Genomic DNA, 23260 nt, shown 5'->3' with positions numbered 1-23260 from the left:
AGATCATACAAAACAAACTCCTCATTCACACTGAAAGTCAAGACAGAGGTTGACTCCTCCAGGAACACTTCTCTAAGTTGTAGAGCTGGGACTATAATCAGGTGTCTTCACACTCTCATGCTCTGCTTTTATTGTTAAAGAGTTTGTGTTTAATATGTTTAGGTCTTTCCCCTTGTTTCCCTCTTTCATTCACATGTTTTGGATTTCAAAGCCTACAGTAAATTTTCCCTCCCATCCGGTGTCTCCCAGTAACCAGGTTGGGTTCTTCCCACAGGTAATGGTATTTGTGTATCTTTCTTGTGTATCTTTCCAGAGATATTTTATGCACCATAAAGCAAATAGGTAAACTATTTAACAACATATCTTGGAGATTACTCCACATTATTAGTACATGAAGTCATTCTTTTTTTAATGGCTGCATTCATATTGAGTGAGTGTTTTATAATTTAAGCAGTCATTTACTGAAGGACATTTAAGTTGCTTCTCTTTTAGATTAAAAAAAAATTCAATAATGAATAATCTTGTACATGTTGTTTCCTATGAACAGATGTATTGGTAAGATACATTTCCAGAAGTGAAATTGCTAGATCAGAAAGTGTATGTGTGTGTGTGTGTGTGTGTGTGTGTGTGTGTGTGTGTGTGTATAATGTTTTATGTTGCCATTCTTAGACCTTTATTCTTTTTTTTTTTTTTTTTTTTTTAAATAATCACAGAGAAAATGGTCTCATGTAGCATTATGAAATGTAAGATTTTATTTTATTTTTATTTTTTTTTTTCAACGTTTATTTATTTTTGGGACAGAGAGAGACAGAGCATGAACGGGGGAGGGACAGAGAGAGAGGGAGACACAGAATCGGAAACAGGCTCCAGGCTCTGAGCCATCAGCCCAGAGCCTGACGCGGGGCTCGAACTCACGGACCGTGAGATCGTGACCTGGCTGAAGTCGGACGCTTAACCGACTGCGCCACCCAGGCGCCCCTAGACCTTTATTCTTAATGTAGAAATGGAGTGTTTTCATTTTGAATGAAACTTTTAATTTTTTTTCTATTTGGCAATAGCAGTTTATAATTTTAAAGGTAAGTTATTTTAAGAGTAACAAGATTTCTTTTTTAAACTGGTGCATGTTGCATGCTTTGATGTTAATGTGGCAGATTAAAGAAAGTGTAATGGAAGTGGTGTTGCTTTGGAGTCAGACCTGAATTTGGATCTCAGTTCTACCAGCCTACTGACTTTGTGACCTCTGATAGGTCATTTAGCTGCTGAGCCTCAATGATCTCATCGGGAACAATACCAGCCTTACAGAGTTGTTGTGGAGAACTACTGTATTTCATTGATTCTAAGAGACATTTCCCCCTGCATTCTGGTGTCTCTGACATTGAGAGGCTTCATAATCAAAGACATGCCATAGTTGATGTTTTTTTTATTCTTTCTTGGCACATAAATTAATGTTGGTCTTAAATTTGGTGGCGTATTAGAATTGATGAACTAGGGTAGTAATTCACAAACTGGCACAAGTGAACTGTGCTAGGGTATGGTATAGGCAGAGTAAGTTCAGTGTGATGGGGAAAGTTCAGGGTTGAGGTGGACTGGATGGGTGTTAGGGGAGAAGGAATGTATAGCAATGGAAGTTTTGTTCTAGGTAGCAGTTACCACAGCAGATGCACCACATAGTAGAAGGATAGTGCAGTTGGTTGATGGAGCACAAGGGCAGATATAACCCACAAATCTGGGTATATGGAAGTTGGAATTATGGCAGATTATTGGTGGGTAACAGGACTTTGGCCCGGGATTGAGATTTAGGAACTGTGCACTAATTTAAGGTAGGAAGACTTTAAAATAACGGGGCTATAGGAAAAAATTTTGCAAACGATAGATCTTGTGAGGGATTTGTATCCAGAATATACAAGGAACTCTTACAGCGAACAGTAAAAAGACAACCCAGTTTAAAAGTGGGCAAAGATTTGAGCAGACATTTGTCCAAAGAAGGTACACAAATGGACAATAAGCATGTGAAAAGATACTCAATATCCTGTTAGGGGAAATGCCAATGAAAACTGTAAGGAGGGGCACCTGGCTGACTCAGTCATTAGAGCACGTGACTCTTGATCTTGCAGTTGTAAGTTTGAGCCTCATGTTGGGTGTAGAGATTACTTAAAAGAAAAAATTTAAAAAAAACTGTAAGGAGATATTACTGTACATCCACTAGGATGGCTAGAATTAAAAAGACACGTACATGTTCAGCAATAAGTATTGGTGAGGATACTGAGAAATTAGAACCCTCAAACACGGTTGATGGGAATGTAAAATGGCATAGCTACTTGGAAAACAAATGGCAGTTCTTCAAAAAGTTGAACATAGTTACAGTATGACCCAGCAATACCACCATTAGATACGTACCCAAGAAAAGTGAAAGCATATGTTCACCCAAAAGACTATACATGAATGTTCATGGCAACATCATTCATAATAGCCAAAATATAAAAACAACTCAAATGTCCATTACCTGATAAATGGATAAATATAGTATGATATATCCATGTGATGGCATATCACTCAGAAAGGAATGAGAAACAAAGTACTGATACGTGCTGCAACATGGATGAACGTTAAAAACGTATGCTAATAAGTAAAAGAAGCCAGACCCAAAAGACCACATGTTGTATGACTGCATTTACATGAAATGTCCCGATGGGTGGTTTAGTGGTCCTAGGAGTGGGAGGGGATGGGACAAGGGGAAAAGACTGCTGAGGGGTATAGGATTCCTTTTGGGGGTAGTGAAATGTTCTGGAATTAGACAGTGATGATGGTTGCATAGCCTTGTGAATTACTAAAAACTATTGAACAACATACTTTAAATGGGTGAATTTTATGGTATGTGAATTATATTCCAATAAAGCTCTTAAAAAGAGGCCCTAGTTCTAGGAATGGCCTGGATTACTTAGCAGATTATCAGTAGAAGAAAAGAGTTAAGTGTAGCAGCAGCCAAATAACAGTTGGAACCCTGTGTTGATTGGGAAAGTCTGAGAAGAGGGTGGAGAGATGGTGATGTCGGGGTTGGGAATGAAACAGAAGCAGTTATCAGCATTGTTACTGTCCTGCTAAGGTCAGGCAAGTACGAGCCAATAGTGCTGAGACTCTGAATGTGGATCTTGTAATGGTTGAAAATGCTTCCTGCCTAAAGTCAGTATTGGCTCTGAGGTCTGTGTGAGGTTCCCCACCCTCCCCTGCCACGGGAGGACTCTGATATGGACAGGAAGGATACAGAGATGGGACCCAGGTGAGGCCTGAACAGTTGCATGCCCCAGAGTTCAGGGGCTGTCTTGTTCATCTAAAATGTCCCATAGAGGCCAGTTGTTTAGGCAGCTCCAGTCCACATGAGGGTAGAGGTAAGGAAGACCAACCTAACTAAGGTAATAGCTATCAGAATAGGAAGGATGGGGTGGATAGGGACATTTCCTAGGAGATGAGATTCATTAAAGCAAGAACTGAAAGACACCATAAAGACTTGGTGTGCAAAAGGGAACATCATGGGATTTACTCAAACTTCCCATGGGGATAATATGAGCTATTTATTAATGTCCACATATCATACATAGTTAGGCTTATGGCCCTCTGTTTATCACTTCTATCTGTGCCAGTTGTCATTGTACTTTAAAAAAATTGTTAACTCTTATCCTTAGAACTTCATTTAGGCTTTATATGTTATCTTTTGAAATGAGACTGTGATTATTGCAGGATGAGAGCAAATGAATAACTATTAAGTTCAAACAAGGGAAATAGACTCTATCATGCTGTAGATAGAGGCCACTGGCTTTCAGTTGCTCATTGGTTTCTAAATATTATGGCAGCTCTGAAGGATGGATATGTAGTTATGTAGGCAGTACCTGAGTTAAGCTTGTCTTACCTACTAGTAATCTGTATATATGAATACTGGTTATAGCCTTGGCAGCCTCCCCACCCCCTTATCAAAATCACTCCCCTGGTACTGTGAACCAAAAATTTTTAGTTCACACGCAGTTCCTTAGTTTTACAAGTTGATAGGGTTTGTGGAGGGAAGGGAAAGAAGGAAAGAGGAAATCCTTTCTCTTTCCTTTTAAAGCCTGTGGGTTCAGGAGGATTAAAAGAATTGAGGAGTAAGGTAACGCTCCCTTTGGTGAGCTGACATCATGAAATGGTGGTTTACACCCTGAATAATTTTCCTTTCACAGAGTCTGAAGCTTTTCTTTCTCTTTTTGACCTGTGCCGAAAATGTTACTAAAGATTCATTTTGGTTTAGAATTTTGCTTTTTAAATGTTTTTTTTTTAATGTTTATTCATTTTTGAGACAGAGAGAGACCGAGAGCATGAATAGGGGAAGGTCAGAGAGAGAGGGAGACACAGAATCTGAAACAGGCTCCAGGCTTTGAGCTGTCAGCACAGAGCCTGATGCGGGGCTTGAACTCACAGACCGCGAGATCATGACCTGAGCCGAAGTCGGACACCCAACCGACTGAGCCACCCAGGTGCCCCAGAATTTTGCTTTTTAAAAGAGCAAGCATCACTTGAAGGGGTGAGCTAGGGGTGAACTCCTACCGCAGCGTGCTCTAATTTGGACTGATGATTTTCCACCTAGTGCTTCTGGGTGAGATCTAGCTTTCCTGAGGGATTGTTAGTTTTGATTTGAGAGCAGAGAATGGAAGGAACGGTGGGGAGAGTAGTAAGTGGTTTTCTACTTAGAACATTTTCAGAGGGAAGCTGAAGCCAGGGTAAGAGTGGAGTAATGGGAAGTTGGGGCAGGATGATGCGGCTGGGTTGTCCAAGGGGTGCCCCAAAGATAAACTTTTCCTCATTGGTGCAGCTTCTACCTGGCTGTCTGTCCTGGGAAAGGAAAGGAAGGGAAATTCCCTTTCCATCTCTTCTTGGGCCAAATGCCTCTGCTTCAGAGGTTAGAATAGAATTCAGGGTTAATACTGGCTTGGGACCATATTTCAATGGTAGCTCTTGTGGTCTGGCCTTATGGACCTAAACACAGATGAGAACGATTTTTCCCTGGGGAAATGAGCACCAACTGACTTAGAAACAAACATTTGAAATAGAACCAGTTTGTAAGTTGACTTTTGTACTGTACTTTTTCTCATTCCATACCAGGCCCATCGGTTTGCAACCGAATACTTCACTTGAGGTGTGAGTATCATCCTTGAGATGGCACAGGAGTCACATGAAAGGCACAGGGTGGCTATAGACAGTCTGACACAATTAGCAACATTGACTGAAGGCCTGAGTTTTGTTAAGAAGAAACTAAAAGGATTACTGGACTTAGGGTATTCTTTATTCTGCATTAGAGTCCTGGAAGATCCATTATGGGGATCTCCGTAATTATACATGTGAGGTTAAATGAAATACTAATTGCAGTCAGGAAAAAATATGTCCTTGAGTAAAGGAATATCAACTATATTGGAAACATTTGACATAACAATAAGAGAGGGTGTTGCAGGGAACAAAGGTTCTCTGTGACTTGACAGCTGCTGTTAAAAAGTGACACCAGGAAGAGCCTGACTCTGGCCCCAGCTGCCTGAAGTTGTTGCAGCCTTCTCTAGTGTTACCAGAGGGATTTACACTGCTCTTGTCTTAGCAAACAGAGGCACTGATAGATAGCTAACCAGGTCCTTGTGCTCTGGGAAATAAATTTCTGACTTCTCATTATAATCTTCGTACCTAGAGTGTTTTTTAAGTATTCCAGTATTTTGAGGTTCTGACTATGTGCAGTGTACCTTGCTTATTAACTCCAAGAAAGTTCTAAGAAGCATGAGGTAGGCCTTGGACATCAAATCTAGTTGGAAATCTATAACAGGGCTTTAACTGGAATTCTACCATATTTGAGTTTCTCTTGAAGCTTGAGAGGCTGAGAATAAAGCAGTAGTTACCAGGTTACCTTCATATTTCAAGAACTTGCCTAAGGTGGCCTTAGAAGGTGGCCTTAAATTGGTTTTGCACATTTAGCCCATTCTTTATCCCCAGTAGATAAAGTGTGGAGAGTTAAGGGTTCTAAGACCAGGATGTTTTTAGAGAGAGTTGTTAGTTTGTGGTGTGTTCTGTGTCTTTTCCTACCTCCACACACAGCTTCTAGAGAGCAGGATGCTTCTCTTAAACCCCTTTCATTGAAGCCAAATGATAAGGGAATGTCTACTAGAATCATTCTGAAAACTCGACATGTATCCCTGGTATTTGGTAGAGTATAATGAATAGTATGAGAATCTGTGGATCCATAGGAGAGCAGAGAGAAAGGAAGAGGGCTGTATAGTTAGTAAGTAATCTGTATTTCAGAGATAGTAGTGTTTCCTTGAGCCTCTGGATAGAACCAGGTTAAACCCTTCTAAAGAGGGATGCTGTGCATGGCCACCTAGAAGATGATATGAACCAGGATGGAAATGGAAATTCCAGGATTTGAGGGTTAGAAGTGTAAATAGCTTCTTCTCACTAAAGTCATGGGAATTGCACATGGAGGGTCTCATGTAAGATTCTTCCAGGAAACCCACAGAAACTTAGCATGGACACCAGATTTCATTGGTGCGGACTTTCAACTCCCCTTACCTCTCCCCAGTCCTTCAGTTCCAAAACTAAAGGAGCCAGAGGTAGCCTTGTTAGAGGTAGAAGAGATGGAAAATGGGAAAAGAAAGAATATTTGACTGGTGCCCCCTGCCACACCCCCACTCCACTGCAGACTTCTTGAAAGCTCTATCTCAGAAGGGGAGAAAGAAGCTTTTTAATTTAGATGAGTATTGACTAATTGTCAATACTAGACATCTTAACTATTGAAATCATGATGTTTTGGGGCTGATAGTGATTGAACAATTATGTATAATCAAAGAGTGATTGGAAAAAATTAGGAGACGTGTTAGATTTCATTCAGGAGCAAGGAAGAGCTTGCACACGGAAGAGCTTTGAAGGAAAGTTTATGCTTCTACTCTGTTGAGTTTAGCTCAGTGTGTCATTTATACATTCACATGTACACATATATGAAAAGATAAGCAATTGGAAAAGGAAAATGTAAGTATCAGTTCCAAGGTATATATAAAGTTTGGTGTATATATTTTCCAAATCACAGTCTACAGTATTTGAAGTTGGGGAAATCCAGACCTGTCACCTTAAGGATAAGAGAAATTAGGGCATATCGAGATTGTTTTCTGGTTGGGGTGTTGAAGGCCTTGCAAAGGAAGTAAGGTATGGATTGGATTGGCCTTCATTAGCTAAGACTTACAAGGGCCTACTGTGTGTCATAGGCTGTACTTTGTATTCCACATACAGTAGTTTTACTTTTCACAACAATCCTGCAAGCTCAGTATTATTTCCATCTTAACAGACATGGAAACTGAGGTTCAGACAGGTTAAATGTGGTGCTTTAATTTCCCATAGGTAGTAAAAGTAGCTGAACTGTATTCTGGTCTGTATAACTCAGGCTCCTTCCACTCCACCCTGCTGCTTCCCTGGTGGCCCCACACACTAGGATACTGTGGTGGGATGAGGCAGTGGAACCTAGGCAGACAGACAGTCCTAGCCAGGAAGAGAATGGGGCATACACTGCTCTCTCTGGCCAGGCTCTTCCGCGGCTGCCTCGGGGCAGCCGTGCTCCGCCCCTTGGGTCGGAGGTTTCTCTTTTCCCATGATCCTTCAGTGCTGCATCTGAAGCAGGCACTGGGACATGCCCTCCTTAAATTATCCCTCTTCATACCCTTTTCTGTTAAGAAAATGGGCTTTAGAGATGTTAATCAGTTTACCCAAGGACTCTAGTAGTGGAACGGTATCTGGGTTTGAATTTTAGGTTTTTCAGACCCTGGAGCCCATAAGTTTTCTTTTCATCATGCTGTTACCAACAAAGACTTTATAAGTGCTTGTATTACTAGAAAATGGGCCCTTAGGAAACCTGTTTTGGTTTATTCTATCATAATTGAAAAAAAAAAACATAATACAGATTTTGTGGATAGAATTAAGAATAGGAAAGTACTGACTTGGAGTGGAGGGGAGCAGAGAACCACAGAATTCTGTACCTGGAATGTTTCATGATGTGGATTCTGTGTGTAGTGTGGGGGAAAAGGGTGAGCTGACTAGGATGTCAAGAAAAAAAAGTCTCCCTTTCCCCTCCTCCTGTACCCCATGTTTTTGGAGGACTCCTGAGACTTTCCTGAAAATGGCACTGTGCTCAGAAATGTCCTGTCGTTTGTTTAAAACTCCCCAGCGGCACTTTAGATCTAGCCTCCTGTCTTTACATATGCAAGGGTAGTGAATTTAACCAGTGTGCTAGATTTACGGAGTTCCACACAATTTCCAGTACATTACCCGTCCCAGTATATAGACCAGACACCGCTCTGTGGCAGTGCTTGGGAACTGCACTTTTACCAGTAGCTGGGGGTCAGGAGAAAGTGGGCTCTCACTCGCCCACTGAATGCAGAAGTGGCCTCAGCCTATTCTCTTTCCTCCCCTTCCCCCTTCCGTTTCTTCCTTAAGGCTGCTGTGAATGGGAAGATGTGGAGCTGGCAATTCTCTGAAGGCAAGCAGAATTCCTGTTGTGCAATCTAGTGGCATATAATCAGGACTACTATTCCTGCCATCACAGCATAATGCCCTTGTGTTACTAAGGGCTTCTGACGACCTTACCAAGCCAGGTTGTCAGATTTTATCAGGGGGAAATAGACTCCCTGTGTGAATGGGATAGCTTCCCTAATTCTAAACTTTTCTCTGTATATCTTAACCTTAAAGAGACTTAGCTCCATTTGCCCCTCTTACTACCTGGAAGGCATCCTGCCCTTTGAAAGCAGGCGTTCTCTTTCTTTCCGGGATCCTTCTGCATGCATTCTTTCTTGTGATACCAAGAAAGCACATTACTTTCTCTTTGCTGTCCCCCTTCCCTCTTCTGTACTGTTCTCTATGGTCTTCTGCTATGCAAATACTGTACTTATTTTTTTCTCACGATCTGCTATAGAATATCCTTTCTGGACTGTGGTTGGTAACTTCTAGCAGCCTCAGGAGAGAGACTGTATTCTTTTTTGGCAAATTGCTGGACTATGTTTATAAGTGAGTGTACACACAGTTCCTACAGGAGTAGGGTATTAACCACTTATGTTTTGTTGCCTTCTGAACTAGCATGGTATTGGCATTTTATGCTGTTTCAGTTCTTTGGCCAGTACATTTAACATTCTCTATTCCTCTCACCCACAGCCACAGCGCAGTTACTGGGTGTTGTCTAAAAAGCAGTGGGCTCTGTGAAAATAGGGCCTTGTCCCTGTGATGCTCTCTATAAATAACTGTCAAACGAATGAAACCAGGATAGCAAGAGCAATTGGCTGAGGATTTTAGGTAGTGAAAAATAAGGCTTCGAATGGTGAGCAGCACAGATCAAACTAGAAGGATCTGCATGTTGTATAAAGTACTGAATCCTGTAAACAGTAGGGGACCATTAAATTTATGTGTTTTATATAGAGGTGTAATTTGTATATGTACAAAAAAGTGCACACAGCTTGTGTACAGCTTGATGAATTTTTACCTATGTGTATATCTGTGTAATTACTGCTCAGGTTCCAGACAATATCTCCAAAACTCCAGATGGGGAGATTATCTTGACTCACAACATTTTGGATACCAAGTCCCAAGGTTGGTTTGTGGTATAAGCAGGATTGGAATTATTACAGCTGTTCCTGGGATTAACGAGTCTTTATACTTGAATAAAAACACTAACTCATATCATCTAATTGTGTGACAGAAATAATAATACAGTGTGGTTAACATTTATCAATCATCAGCATGTCTTGGCACTTTATAAATATTTCTTCAGTTTATCTGCTCCAGGAGGGTTTGTTACTGTCCTATTTTACAGATGCTAAAGGTCAGAGAAGTAACATGTCTCTGTTTCCACAGCTAGAAAGTGGCACAGTTAGTATCAAATTCAGCACTGTCCATCACCAGAGACTGATTTCTTGTTGGTGATATGCTACCTTAAATATCTGGTGCCTGGGTTTAAGTAACAGAAACATTATGTCTTCGTAGTGGGAGAGGATGATTATATACGTTACCTGCTACCTGCGCATGAAGAATGCTCTTTTTAGGCACATTGTGACTTGTGGCTTATAGGAATTTCGAGAGAGAAGAGGGTTTTGGATTCTGTGTCAGTCAGGGCCTGGAGCGGTGTTCCTTAGGATGAATTTTTTTTTTTTTTTTTTTTTTTAATATTTATTCAGTTTTGAAAGGCAGAGGGAGACAGAGCGTGAACGGGGGAGGGGCAGAGAAAGAGGGACACACAGAATCTGAAGCAGGCTCCAGGCTCTGAGCTGTCAGCACAGAGCCCGATGCGAGGCTCCAACTCACGGACCACGACATCATGACCTGAGGCGAAGTCGGCCGCCCAACCGACTGAGCCACCTAGGCGCCCCTTAGGATGAATTTTTATGAAGGAAAAAGATGCTTACAAAGAGGATGGCTCCTTAAAATCGATATATAGCAACAAGGCGATGGTCCCTACAGGTGCAGTTTGAAAACAGGACACAATGAAGATGAAATGTAGACCTAAATATCTAGAAATTCCAGCAATTAGTTTGCCTTAAAAATTAATATCAGTGAAATAAGTGCATGCCAGTGTTAGTTAGCTAAGTGGCAAAATTTTTATTACGTTTCAGGAGCTAAGATGGCCAAAGAAAATGTGAAACTTAAATAGCCACTAAAAGGAAAACAAAATTTGCTTTAATGGCCCTCAAAGTTACTTAAACCCAATAATCTTCTACATACGTTAATGTCTTAATTCTGTCTCAACAGTGCAAAAAAACAAACAAACAAACAAACAAAAAAAAACAACGCTGTCACATCGAAAGAATTTTAGTTATTCATGATTAAAATATATTTAATATTTGTCCATTTTTTCAAAGTGGGAGGGACAGTGCAGCACATTTTAGCACATTTAGGTATAAACTGGAAGTAGTCAATAAAATTCAGGTTTTACAAGATGAAAAGCATGGCAGGAAGTATCCGATTCTTGCTGAGAAACCTGTTTCAGGAAACTAATCTTAAAAAGATGTAAACAGCATGCTTTTATCCAACTTGCTTGGGGAAAGACTGCAGTTTTAAGTTGTTTAGAATAAGTGGGCATAAAGGTACTATTTGTTGCCATTTGTATCACTTTTTGAAGAGGTGCCGAGGCCAAAAAGTGTAATCTCTGTTTTGATATCTGTTTATTTTTAAATGGGAATAGGGTGGTGATGGAGATGGATTTCTACTCAGAGCTGCTCTTGCTGGTAAATGTTTCTTTTACTGACTTTGTTGTAAAAACAAAACAAAACAAAAAACCCCCTGCATTTAAGCAATTAAAGTTAATCCTAAAATATAAATAAAGTATGGAAAGTGTCCTTCAAAAATACAATATATGAGGTCATAGTAGTAGCAAGCACATCTGTGTCTCCCTCCCACCCCCAACTCCCCAACCAGGAGTTTCTTTAGAAGTCTTTTTCAGAGTGCCTACTTCTGAGTAGCTTCTTGGTGTTTGCATACTACACATGCCGGGGGTTGTCACTTAAGAATGCTGTGTCCCTGGAGCCAGCAGGTCTAGCTTGCCAGGAACCCTTCCTTGCCTGAAGAATGGCTGAACCCCTTTGGCTCTGGCTCCCAGCATTAAGCTGCCTTCCTCCAAGTCATTCCCTCAGATTTGGTAATGAGCCAGGGGGAAAGTAGGCTTTGAGGAAGTCAGTCAAGAGGGGAGAGCAAAGGAGATGCTCAGAACAAAAGAAGGATGATGTCAGTGTCCTAGTTAGTGCCCTTTTAAGAAGTGGGAAATAAGTCTCTCTGAGTCTTATTGCCACTGTTGTTTTCTTTTTAAAACCTTTAAAAAACGGTGAAGTGTAATACACAAACATTTTTAACTGGCTCACTGAGATTCTTCCCTTCCTACTCTGCTACCTTAACTGTCCTTTCTTCTGGTGATTGCAGAAGATAAGTTGGGAGGCTTTGCTAACAGAGAAAGACAGAAATAGATGTTAGAGATGAAAAAAACCCAAAAATATCAGTGAACGAGTAAGTTTGAGATCCCAGCCAAAAGAAAAAAAAAATTCCGAAATCATGTTTCCTTATGATAATACACAAGGCAAATGAATGGGAAAAAACCAAGTATGAGGAAAGAAGGGGAGAAATGAAGGTGGGGTGTGGGATCTTCCAGGCTGTTTGTCTTCCTTTGTTTCAGACTCCTTTGTTCTTAGAACTGATGCTTACCCCTGGGTTGCAGATAGACTTGAATTATAACTGTGTTTTTCTATTTTTATAAGACTGTGAGCAGTGTGTGTGTGTGTGTGTGTGTGTGTATACACCCATCTTAGGTATATATAATTGAAAAAATTATATATAATTATGAAAAAACTGCGTTAGGTCTTTTGCAGTCTTCTTGCATATATCAGATAGGAGGATTCAGAGATATCAGTACGTTTTCTCCACTTGGAAGCTACTCTGAATACGTTTTATTCAGCTGGAAACCAACTGTAGTAGGATACTACTATTTTTGTAAACCAAATAAGGTAGTAAACGTTTATTAAGGTTTAGTAGGAGAAACCTTAATACAATGAAACTATTGCTATTCATTCTGGATCAGTGAGATTTGATAAAGTTAATTGGTACTTGGGTGGGCAAGTAAACATAAATTTAAAAATGAGGTTATTTTTCTTACAGTCCTATTTTGTGACGGATTATGACCCAACCATCGAGGATTCCTACACAAAGCAGTGTGTGATAGATGACAGAGCAGCCCGGCTAGATAGTAAGTAATCTTCCTTTATTTGATAGTTTACATATCATATTTTTGAAAAGTAAGCTTGGGTGTTTTGCTAGGTTGCATACTACAATTGAAATGTGGTCTTGAGCCCATGTCTTTCATCAGCTTTGATTGATGAATCTGCATATTAGGATATTTGAATATTTAAATATTTATCCTACATATTAAGGTATTTAAATATTCCTCAGCAAATGTAATATAAAACAGTAATTGTGTTGATCTTGTGCTGGTGAAACTAATCATGTCATGGTAACTAGTTGGAGTTGAATTTTTAGGGACATTTGGAAAGAAACATGAAGTTTCAGCCCTATCTACTTTCTTGCAAAGGTTAAAATGGGTGTAGTAAATATAGAAAAAGAGTCAATATTTGTCAACTTGCTTAGAATTTATAGCACGGAGGAGGCTTTAGCAAATAGGGTTTTGGGCTTGGCTACACATTACACATCTCCACAAAAGATAGCCCTGTTCTTTTAAGTTCGAGGATTCTTTCATTCAGAGAGATCAGTAAATAACGTTAGTGCCTGCTCTTTAAGGTGTTTGGGGGGAGTAGACCAAGGGATCTTTCTTGAATGGGTATCTTTTTCAGTCCTTTCTGTGGAGGAGATAAAACATCCAAGTGACTTTAGAAGTTGTCTGACTCCATCTGCCTAGATATATTTGATATTTTTAACCTTGTAATTGGTATGCTAATATATTCTAGCTTACAAAAATCAACTCGTACTGATGAAGATGACTCTGAAACTGTCTGCTGGATGATATATTTGTCTCTAGTGTTGAGAATAAAGCACTAGGAAGAGAAGTCTTTTTGTTTATTACACTGAGTCTAAAATATATACTCTAAAGGACCCACATTAATTGGGCCCTGCCCTTATGGGAAAGTCATTCATAAAATGAAAACACGAACACGGTTACATGTGTTGTTTTCTCTTTAGTTCTGGATACAGCAGGACAAGAAGAGTTTGGAGCTATGAGAGAACAGTATATGAGAACCGGCGAGGGTTTCCTGTTGGTCTTTTCAGTCACAGATCGAGGCAGGTTTGTACTAGTATTAACATGTAGATCTCCTGTTCATGTGTAGATCACTATTTTATTGAATTTGGATTTTCTTGTTTTTATAGAAAAAGGAAAAGTAATAAGGTACTAAATGGGCTGTGGAACTTGCCAAATTCTGAGATTTGAGCAAATTAATTTGTTTTTGTTTTAGTTTTGAAGAAATCTATAAGTTTCAAAGACAGATTCTCAGAGTGAAGGATCGTGATGAGTTTCCAATGATTTTAATTGGTAATAAAGCAGATCTGGATCATCAAAGACAGGTAAGAAGGAACTTGGCTGTTGGGAATCCCATTATTGATGATCATGTCAGTGAATGGATGTGTTTCTTGAAACCATTGAGAGTGCCATGATCAGGGAAACTGCTGAGCTTGGCAGTCTGGGTTTGGGGAAGTCAAATTCTCACATATTTTTACACCACACTTCAGTTGACTCTATAAGCCCATATTTGTACCACCTCCATTCACATGTTCTTATTTCGTGAGTAATCACCACAACTCTAATTCAGTTAGCTCATCTTAAAGTTACCCTTACTTAAGGCCAAACTCATTCAGTGTTTTAAAAAAATTTTTTATACATTTATTTATTTTTGATAGAGAGCACAAGTGGGGGAGGGGCAGAGAGAGAAGGAGACACAGAATCTGAAACAGGCTCCGAGCTGTCAGCACAGAGCCCGACACGGGGCTCGAACTCACAAACTGCGAGATCACGACCTGAGCCGAAGTCGGAGACACCCAGGTGCCCCATAAACTCATTCAGTGAATGCTAATTTACCTTCATCTAGAGAGTGGTTTTAACGTAAATTACAGTATTTGGATTTTCCCTAAGTCCCATTAATGATGGAATTTTCTGTTCCTTCTTTATACTGGCTGGCTCTAACACCAGTAACCTGTAAGAAAAGAATATTTTTGGTATTTAGTTGTAGGCTGGATTATACTCACTTGTTTCTTTACCCTCTTATTTCACATTTAATTTTTAAAGTATTGGGCACCTTGTCTGCTCACGTTTTTGTGAAGGAGCAGAACAAGGTCAGATGTGAATAAATGCAGGCTCTACGTTGTCTTTTTGTGTCTATTTCTTTTAGGGCTTTAGCCTCTACCCCATATCTGGAATATAAGTTTTTAAGTTGTTTCTTAATTTTTTTTTGGCATTTAAGTTCTCTTTCGTTTTTATATAACTTTGTGTTGATGTTTTTAACATTTTGTTTGAAAAGTATAAACCTCAGGAAAAATGGGTTGATAATAGCATCGAGGACAGCCTTCTATTTTGTAGTTAACTATTTAAAACATAATCTTTGATTTGTGTGCTCTATTTGTAAAATTTTGTTGAAGGTATATCAAGTTTAAAACATGGGCTTAAGGGAATGATATTATTCTAATGCTAAGATTTAGAAATGTTTACTCGTGATACTTAATGTAGAATAAGTTTTACTGCTAGGTCCTTTTCACATCTGAATTATTACAAAGTTATGGTGAAAAAATTTGATCTTCACTTCAAACAAGTATAAGTGGTTTGAAATAACTTAGAATACAGCACTGCTCACATCTTAAGCCTAGAGTATAGAGTCCATTTATTTTTTAATTCCTTTTTTTGGGGGGGGGGGTCATTTCCTTCAGGGTTTCTGAACCTAGTTATATTTATTAAATGTTGCCAGTAGAACCTGTCTGCTGCTCTTGTCAGTCCTTTCTAATACTAGAAACGCTTTTCTATGTTACCGAATCTGGGAAATCCTAACAGAGGAGCTCTGTGGCAAGCAAGCAGCTCTCCCCCAATCTTAACACTGACCTCTACCCCACCCCTGAGTGCTTTCTGCCATGATTATGGAAAAGGTTTTTGTCAAACCCTTTTCATGGCCATATACAACTCTAGTAACAGACTAACTAGGTAGGAGGCCTGGGGTGCGTGGGAGGTCTCCTGTAGGGTAGATGGTGGCTGGGAAAAGTAGGGCAGGGAAAGTAGGGGAATGTATGCCCCCCCCCCCCCCCATAGGCCCCTGCTGTGATAGGCTTGGGGCAGAGGGGTCTGTATGTGTTACTCTTAATCCTCTATGTACCGAAGATTGCCAGTGTTTGGTGTATGGTTTCCATCTGTCTGCAGATATTCAGCATTGGCTTTGTTTCATGCCATAGGCTTACAAAATTTTTCATCTAGGTTTTTTTTTCCTTTTTATAAGAGTAAAGATTCTCCGAGTAAAATGAGAAACAAGGTGATGAGAGGAACATTGCAGGGGATGATAAGTTTCATATTTCCATCACCCAAAACATACGCACTTAGGCTGGAGTAAGATCTTCTATATTCATTTCTCTGCTTTAAACCGTACACAGGATAAATTACCTGTAGCTGAAAGCTCAGCTGTGTATATCCCCAGGGGAGAAGAGCAAGTGGCTCATATCTGCTTAATTTTTGCTCATTCCCGTAGATTCTACTCTGAAGGATGGGCGCCAAGAAAAACTTTTTCCTGTTTATGCTTCCTCTTCTCTTTTCTGGGTTCCCGCACACTCGCACTCAGGCATGATGGCTGCACTTACAGGAGCCTTGAATACTGGCTGGCAGGAAATCTACCACCTTTCCCTGTCCATTCATTTCCCACTTGTTTTCATGCTTATTACTCACTTTCTCATTCTTAAACTTACAACGCTTTATTCCCCTTCCTCACTCGTGGCTAATGATGAATCATATTTTCCTATTTCACTGAGATATTTCTGCATGTTTCCACCTCCACATAATACTAACCTAAGTGCACATGTACCCCATCAATTCTGCCTTTCCTCACTTCTGTGGATAAACTGTTTACCTATCTATGCCCATCCTCTCTAGTAGGCCCTGGGTCCCGCTCCTTCTCACTAGCTCATAGATGTCACCCCAGCAATGGTTCTGTTCTGGTTGTTCCATTTCTCTGCTGCATAATCATTCCCACAAGCATGTCATGCTACAGTGGCTCTCATCTTTAAAACAAAAAGTAACTACAGCAAAAGCGTGTTCTTAATCTCACATTCTTCTCTGTGTACGTTTCTGTTTCTTGTATCAAGCAAAACTCCTTAAAAGCGTTATCTACACTTGCTCTCCTCTCTTTCCTGCCATTCTTGCTTGCTCTGACCTCAGGCATGCAGCACCCTAGTCAAGGTCACCATTTACGTAGATGTCAGTAACGTTTGACACAGATGCTCATACTCTCATTTTTGAAACACTTTGTTTACTTAGCTCTGGGATACCTTAACCTATGCCTCCACTCTTTCTTTGCCAGTATTTCCTTCTCTCTCACAGGTATCTTAGGCCTCAGGTGCACCTTCTTCTAAGGCTCTAGTTGTACAAAGACCACTTTACCTCCCAGCCTTGAGAGCCATACACCGTGCATTTGAAGTTGAGGTGCTGTGCTAAAGGATTTTACCTTTTTAAAGTCTCTTTAGAATTAAGGGTGTTGTGTATAATGTCTTGGTACCTTTACCTGCTTTACTAACAGCCTGGACAGGCCACAGGATCCATAAAAATTTCTTCCCCTGTTTAGAAATGTTGACTTTTTGGTCATCATCCTTAAAGGGTTCTTACTCAGTAACCAGTCTTACTTGCTCTTAGTTATTGACCCAGTTCATTCTCTTCTGCCTTTGTGTTAGACACAATCCTTTGGACTTTTTCTAGTTTCTTGCCAGTTTTCTGTTACATAGCAAATGCAAGTTCTCCATGTTCTTTGAATTTGTGGGTCAGCCCTGGACATTCCTATTATTGGTTCCCGAGATTCTGAACCCATCTGGGAAGAGGTCAAGCAGAAGAGCTTTTGCTTATTAATAACTTCCTTTTGGCTTCTGTATCTCTGGATTTGCTCGCTCCTTCCTTCCTTCCTTCCTTCCTTCCTTCCTTCCTTCCTTCCTTCCTTCCTCCCTCCCTCCCTCCCTCCCTCCCTCCCTCCTTCTCTCCCCTCCCCTCCCCTCCATCCCTCCATCCATCCAATATTTATTGAACCTTTTTCTAGACACTTATAACACGCAATAGAAAGAACAAAGTCACTGAAATTGTCATTAAATAAGAAGAATTTGAATGGTTAGAGTTACCACACACCGAGCCCCTTAGAGATAAATAACATTGATCATCTTGTTTATTCTAAGGTGGAGGAAGAGAACACAGGTAGTTGACTTGCTTGTGCTTGCTAAAATGTATAAGTAGGTACATATAATAGCATACTGATTTCTGAAATTTAATACAGCAGTATGTGTGCTTGGATTGTGGACTTTGCTGTATCTCTGATATCAAGTTCCTTGTCCTTGACTCAGCCCTGTCTAGAAATGGACTGTTCTGTTCTTTTTGTGTTTACCCTTTCTTCCTCTGGCTTACTTTAGCCCCCCCCCTCCTTTCCTCCTTGTTAGGTGCTAGTGGCCACTGTTAATTTGAGAAAGGAACCCATTACACTTAGGATAATACCCAAGTGTACTAACCCCCACTGTCTCTGTTTAGTACCTTGACCACAGTATGCCCCTGTAGCCTCCCAGGAAAAGACCTCACCCCTACCCCCAACAGTAGAGTTAGGGTCCTCTTCTTGCCTTACCTGTTTTTGCCTTATCTGTATCTAAAGATCTGTAAACCATTGAATGTAAGTAGCATGAGGGCTTCTCAGTTTCGATCAGTTTTGTTCATGCTTTGTCCTTAGTATGTAGAACAAAGACACACACTCAATAAATATTTGCTGAATTGAATGATTCAAGGCATCAGTGAATCAAGATGTGGTATTAATTTGATGATTCTTTCTATACAATAGGCATTTAAAAAAAACCCACAAAAACAAGTTTTGGTTCTGTTGGTCTCTTCCTATTAAACTCAGTTTGTTGGATAAAACTGCTCTCATCATTCATATTTGCTCCTCTCCATTTGGAAATACGTAGTACTAGATATACTCATTATTGTGGATATCTGCTAATATTCATTTGTGCCTTGGAAGTGAGGGTCACTGGAGGTTCCCAGATGTAGGTCTGTGAATTTGTTATATCAGATTCACCTTTGTTGCTTAAAACAGAACATTTCTGGGTAGTGCTAACCCACCAAATTAAAATATCCAAGAGATGAGGTTTAGTATTTGGTATCTTTATAGAATTCTCTGGGTTGGGGAACATCTAGGAAATCCTTATTTGTGTAGCTTTCAATCTTCTGTTGATTCTGGCTTCATAAAGCTTTGGCTTTGTTCCATGTAATATTCTTTTGGCTCATTTTTGTGTTTGCTTGCTCTGGTGGTAACAATGCTATTTCTACTTCTTAGTTAAAATAATGCTACTCCAGTGAGCTCAAAAGCAGCTTTATATGTGGTTAGAGATTTCTTGACCAGAAATGTATGCACAAACTTTGCTGACCTTGATTGCTGGAAGACAGTGATGTGAGACAGTACTTTAAAAATAAATAAATGAGGCACAAAATGAGCACTGGGAGTATTTTATCATGTAGGCCATTAATTCATTAATTTTTCTTTATAAAGATACCTCATTTGCCATTTCTCTCTAGCTGAATTACATTATGCAGGAGGGGTGGGACAAAGTACCTTTTTGAAGAATAATTGTGCTGAAAGACATGGCAAAATTTTTGAGGACATATATCCCTCCCCCAAAGTTATATTAATAATTATTGAGATTGACTAGTCTCAAATACTAATTTTTATTTTTCTTCCTGTGTCTTTTATTTCAAGTTTTACTTATTTGGTCATACTCTGTTTACTTAACATGTTTTATTTCATTAACTATGTACTCTTCTAGGCTCTGGATGTACAAAGACAAATACGCCTTCCTCCCTAGCTACAAGGGGTATGATGGTGGGAGAGCGAGAAAAAGCAACATCAAAAATTGGAGTATAGTGTGTTTAGTTTTGTTCACTGTAGGGCATGATGGGAGCTCTGGGGTGCTGTTCCAAAACTGCATCAGCACTGAGGGGGAAGTTATTGATTGCTTGAGTCTTGAAGTATTACTAAGGAACAAATTAAGAGTATAGGGTTGGGAGAGAAGGGATGGCATCCCAGGAAGAAGGAACAGAATTTGTGACAACATGGGGCTATTTTTTTGTAGGAAGGAATTTCCCATGTCAAGTTAAAATAGGAATTGTCTTTTTAAAATTGGCTTCTGTGAAACTTTCTTTTCTTACTTGGCTTCCTCACTAGTTGTTAATTGCTTGCTTGATTTGATTGATTTATATTTCAAAACCATAGGCCTTATGGTGCATAAGCTATTTTGAAGAGAGGCAGGGAAGTTTAAAAATTACAAAAACTTGGGTATACTAGTGCTGTGTAGAACCTGCCTGCTACCCTTTTGGAACACAACAATATCAACTCCTAGGTGGTAGTGTAATTAATTATTAGAGGTTTGCATTAATGGAATAACCTGATGATACTGTACTGAGTTGCTGAATTTTAGAAATGGAATATTAAATTGGGAGAGCAAACTACCTTAAAAGATTAGAGGGAACAATACCTTGAGCTCAAATAGGGCCAAGAATAATTCCTGCTCTAGGTTAGCCAGAGTGAAAAACATCATTAATTCTTGGGGTATTGGGTAGTGTACTCAGAAGGTTTTGTTCCAGTCGTAGGGCAAAATTAGCTCTAGAGTAATGCTGTTCTGGCACTATGGAACAAAAAGGACCACACTTTCCAAATAACTGCATCCCAGAAGAAAGCTCAAGAATATATATAGGAATACAAACTATCCAGAACCCAGTAGGTCAAAGTCTAGTACCCAGGCATCCATTCAAATTACCAAGCAAGAAGCAGGAAAATATGACTCATAATAAGGAGAAAAAACAAGGAGTAGAAACACACCCAGAAATGACACACGGTAGAGTTAGTGAACAGATACCTTAAGCAGTTCTATGACTATATTCCATATGTTCAAGAAGCTAGAGAAAAGACTGAGTATGTTAGGGAGAAACATGGAAGATGGAGAAAGATCAAAATCAAACTTGTAGAAATTGAAACTACAATGTTTGAGATGAAAAAATACCCTGGATGGGATTAATAGCCAGAAGCAACAGCTGGAAAATGTCTAAATTTGATGAAAACTGTAAAATGCATACATTTAAGAAGCTCAACAAACCCTGAACATAAGAAATATGAAGAAAATTAGAATGAGACAAATTAAAATGGAATTGTCTAAAACCAGCGAAAAAGAGGAAACGTGACAGATAACCAGAGGAAAAGAAAACTACGCCCAGAGGAACAAAGATAAGGATGGCAGTGGTCATCACTGTTTCTCATGGGCAGCGACTCAAGGCAGGAGATAGTGACACAACATCTTTCAAGTACCAAGAGAAGAAAACTCGTCTAGAATTAAATACCCACTAAATATTTGTTTCAAAAAATGAAGGTGAAATATTCCACAGATATGCAAAAGGTGGGAAGAGAAGATTTATTACCAGCAGACCTGTGTTATAAGAAATGTAAAAAGAAGGAAAATTATACCAAACGGCAGTTTGGATCTATACAAAAAACAAAAACCCACCAGAAATGGCAATTATGTGAGTAAATATAAATTACTTTTATTGTTATTTGTCTCTTTAAAATATAATCTGGATGTTTAAAGCAAAAAAAGGTAACACTCTGTTGTGAGGTAAAAGATAACAAAATGTAGGAGGGAGAAATGTGTTACTGTAGTAAGACTCTTACACTATATGTGAATGGGCACAATGCATTTGAACTTTGATGAGTGAAAATGTGTATTATAAACTCTAAGGCAGTCATTAAAATAACATGGTACGTACTTCATTAGCCAACAAAGGAGATAAAATGGAATCATAAAAGCAATATAGTTAACCCAGAAGAAGATAGAAAAAGAATAAGCAGATTAAAGAACAAATAGGATGGATAGGAAACATATCAAGATGATTCAGTGATGACGTTAATCACATTGGTGGTAGATTGTGTGAACACCTCAATTAAAAGGCAAACATTGTCAGGGCACCTGGGTGGCTCAGTCGGTTGAGCGTCTGACTTCGGCTCAGGTCATGATCTCACGACTCGGGAGTTCGAGCCCCGCGTTGGGCTCTGTGCTGACAGCTTGGAGCCTGCTTCGGATTCTGTGTCTCCCTCTCTCTCTGCCCCTAACCCACTCTGTCTCTGTCTCTCTCAAAAATAAATAAACATTTTTAAAAAATTAAAAAAAAAAAAAAAAGGCGAACATTGTCAAATTGGATTAAAAAAAAAACAAGACCCTACAAGAAATCTGCTTTCAGTGTAAAAGACAAATAGGTTAAAAGTGAAAGGATGGGGTAAGATATACCATGCTGATACTAATGGAAAGCCTCTTGAAGTGGCAATATAAATATCAGACTAAGTCGATTTCAGAGCAAAAAACCTACCAGGAATAAAGAGGATTGTTTTATAATGAAAAAGAGATTAATTCATTAAGAACGTAACAATCCTAAACATTCATATATTGAATAACAACTTCAAAATTCTTTTTAATGTTTGTTTGTTTGTTTTTGATAGAGAATCAGAGCTTGAGTGGGGGAGGGGCAGAGAGAGAGAGAGAGGAGAGAGGGAGGGAGGGAGGGAGGGAGAATCCAAAGCAGGCTCCAAGGTGTGAACTGTCAGCACAGAGCCTGAACCGGGGCTCGAACTCAAGAACCGTGAGATCATGACCTGAGCCAAACCAAGAGTCAGATACTTAACTAACTGAGCCCCCCAGGCACACCACAACTTCAAAATTCTTAAAGCAAAATTGAAAGAACTGCAAAGAGTAATTGACATGTTCACACTTAACAGAATTTTCAACATCCCTTTTCAATAATTGAATAGAAGAAAACCAATAGGATATGGGTGGTTTGAACAGCAATGTTGAACAAATTATTCTGAACATTTAGTGAATGCCCCACCCAACAATAGCAGAATACACATTATTTTGAAATGAGAACAAGTCTCAATAAATTTAAAAGGATTCTGGTGAGACCAGGTATGTTCTTTGACCATGGTGGAGAATTAATTTGGAAACCAGTAACAGAACATAGCTAGGAAACCTCTAAATATGAGGAAACCAACAAGCTTCTAATTTATCCTTCTTATAAAGAAATGATCAAATGGGAAATTGCAAAGTATTGTGAACTGAATGATATTTAGAACACATATCAAAATTTGGGATGCTACCAAAGAGGAAAATAAAGAGAAATTCATAGCATTAGTTATCTTAGAAAAAAGGAAAGGTCTCAATTCAATGACTGGCTTCTACTTTAAGAAACTAGAAGAAAAAGAGCAAATTAAAGACATAGTAATTGGAAGAAGGTAAATAATAAAGGGTGGAAATTAACAAAATTGAAAATAGAAAAACCATAGAAAGATAAACCCAGTTTTTAGAAGATCAGAGTGACAAATCTACCCAGAATGACCAGGTTAAAAAGAGCAAAGGGCACAGAGTACCAATGTCAGTAATAGGAGAGGTGCCATCACTTCAGATGTTAAAGATATTGAAAAGATAATAAATG

At 39.3% G+C, this 23260-nt stretch overlaps 1 protein-coding gene across 5 annotated transcripts in view; it reads left to right on the top strand.

Moving 5' to 3' along the window:
* RRAS2 (RAS related 2) overlaps positions 1–23260 on the top strand; it is a 124319-nt gene that overhangs the window by 95330 nt on the left and 5729 nt on the right. For all 5 annotated transcript variants that reach the window (XM_042904048.1, XM_042904047.1, XM_042904049.1 and 2 more), the window contains 3 exons: positions 12673–12760; positions 13708–13810; positions 13980–14088. In XM_042904048.1, the coding sequence (XP_042759982.1) occupies positions 12673–12760; positions 13708–13810; positions 13980–14088 (300 nt within the window). The remainder of the gene's footprint in view (positions 1–12672; positions 12761–13707; positions 13811–13979; positions 14089–23260) is intronic.

This window comes from Panthera leo, chromosome D1, assembly GCF_018350215.1.
Source record: "Panthera leo isolate Ple1 chromosome D1, P.leo_Ple1_pat1.1, whole genome shotgun sequence".
Taxonomy (NCBI): Eukaryota; Metazoa; Chordata; class Mammalia; order Carnivora; family Felidae; genus Panthera; species Panthera leo.
This window is presented reverse-complemented; position numbering and strand designations above follow the sequence as displayed.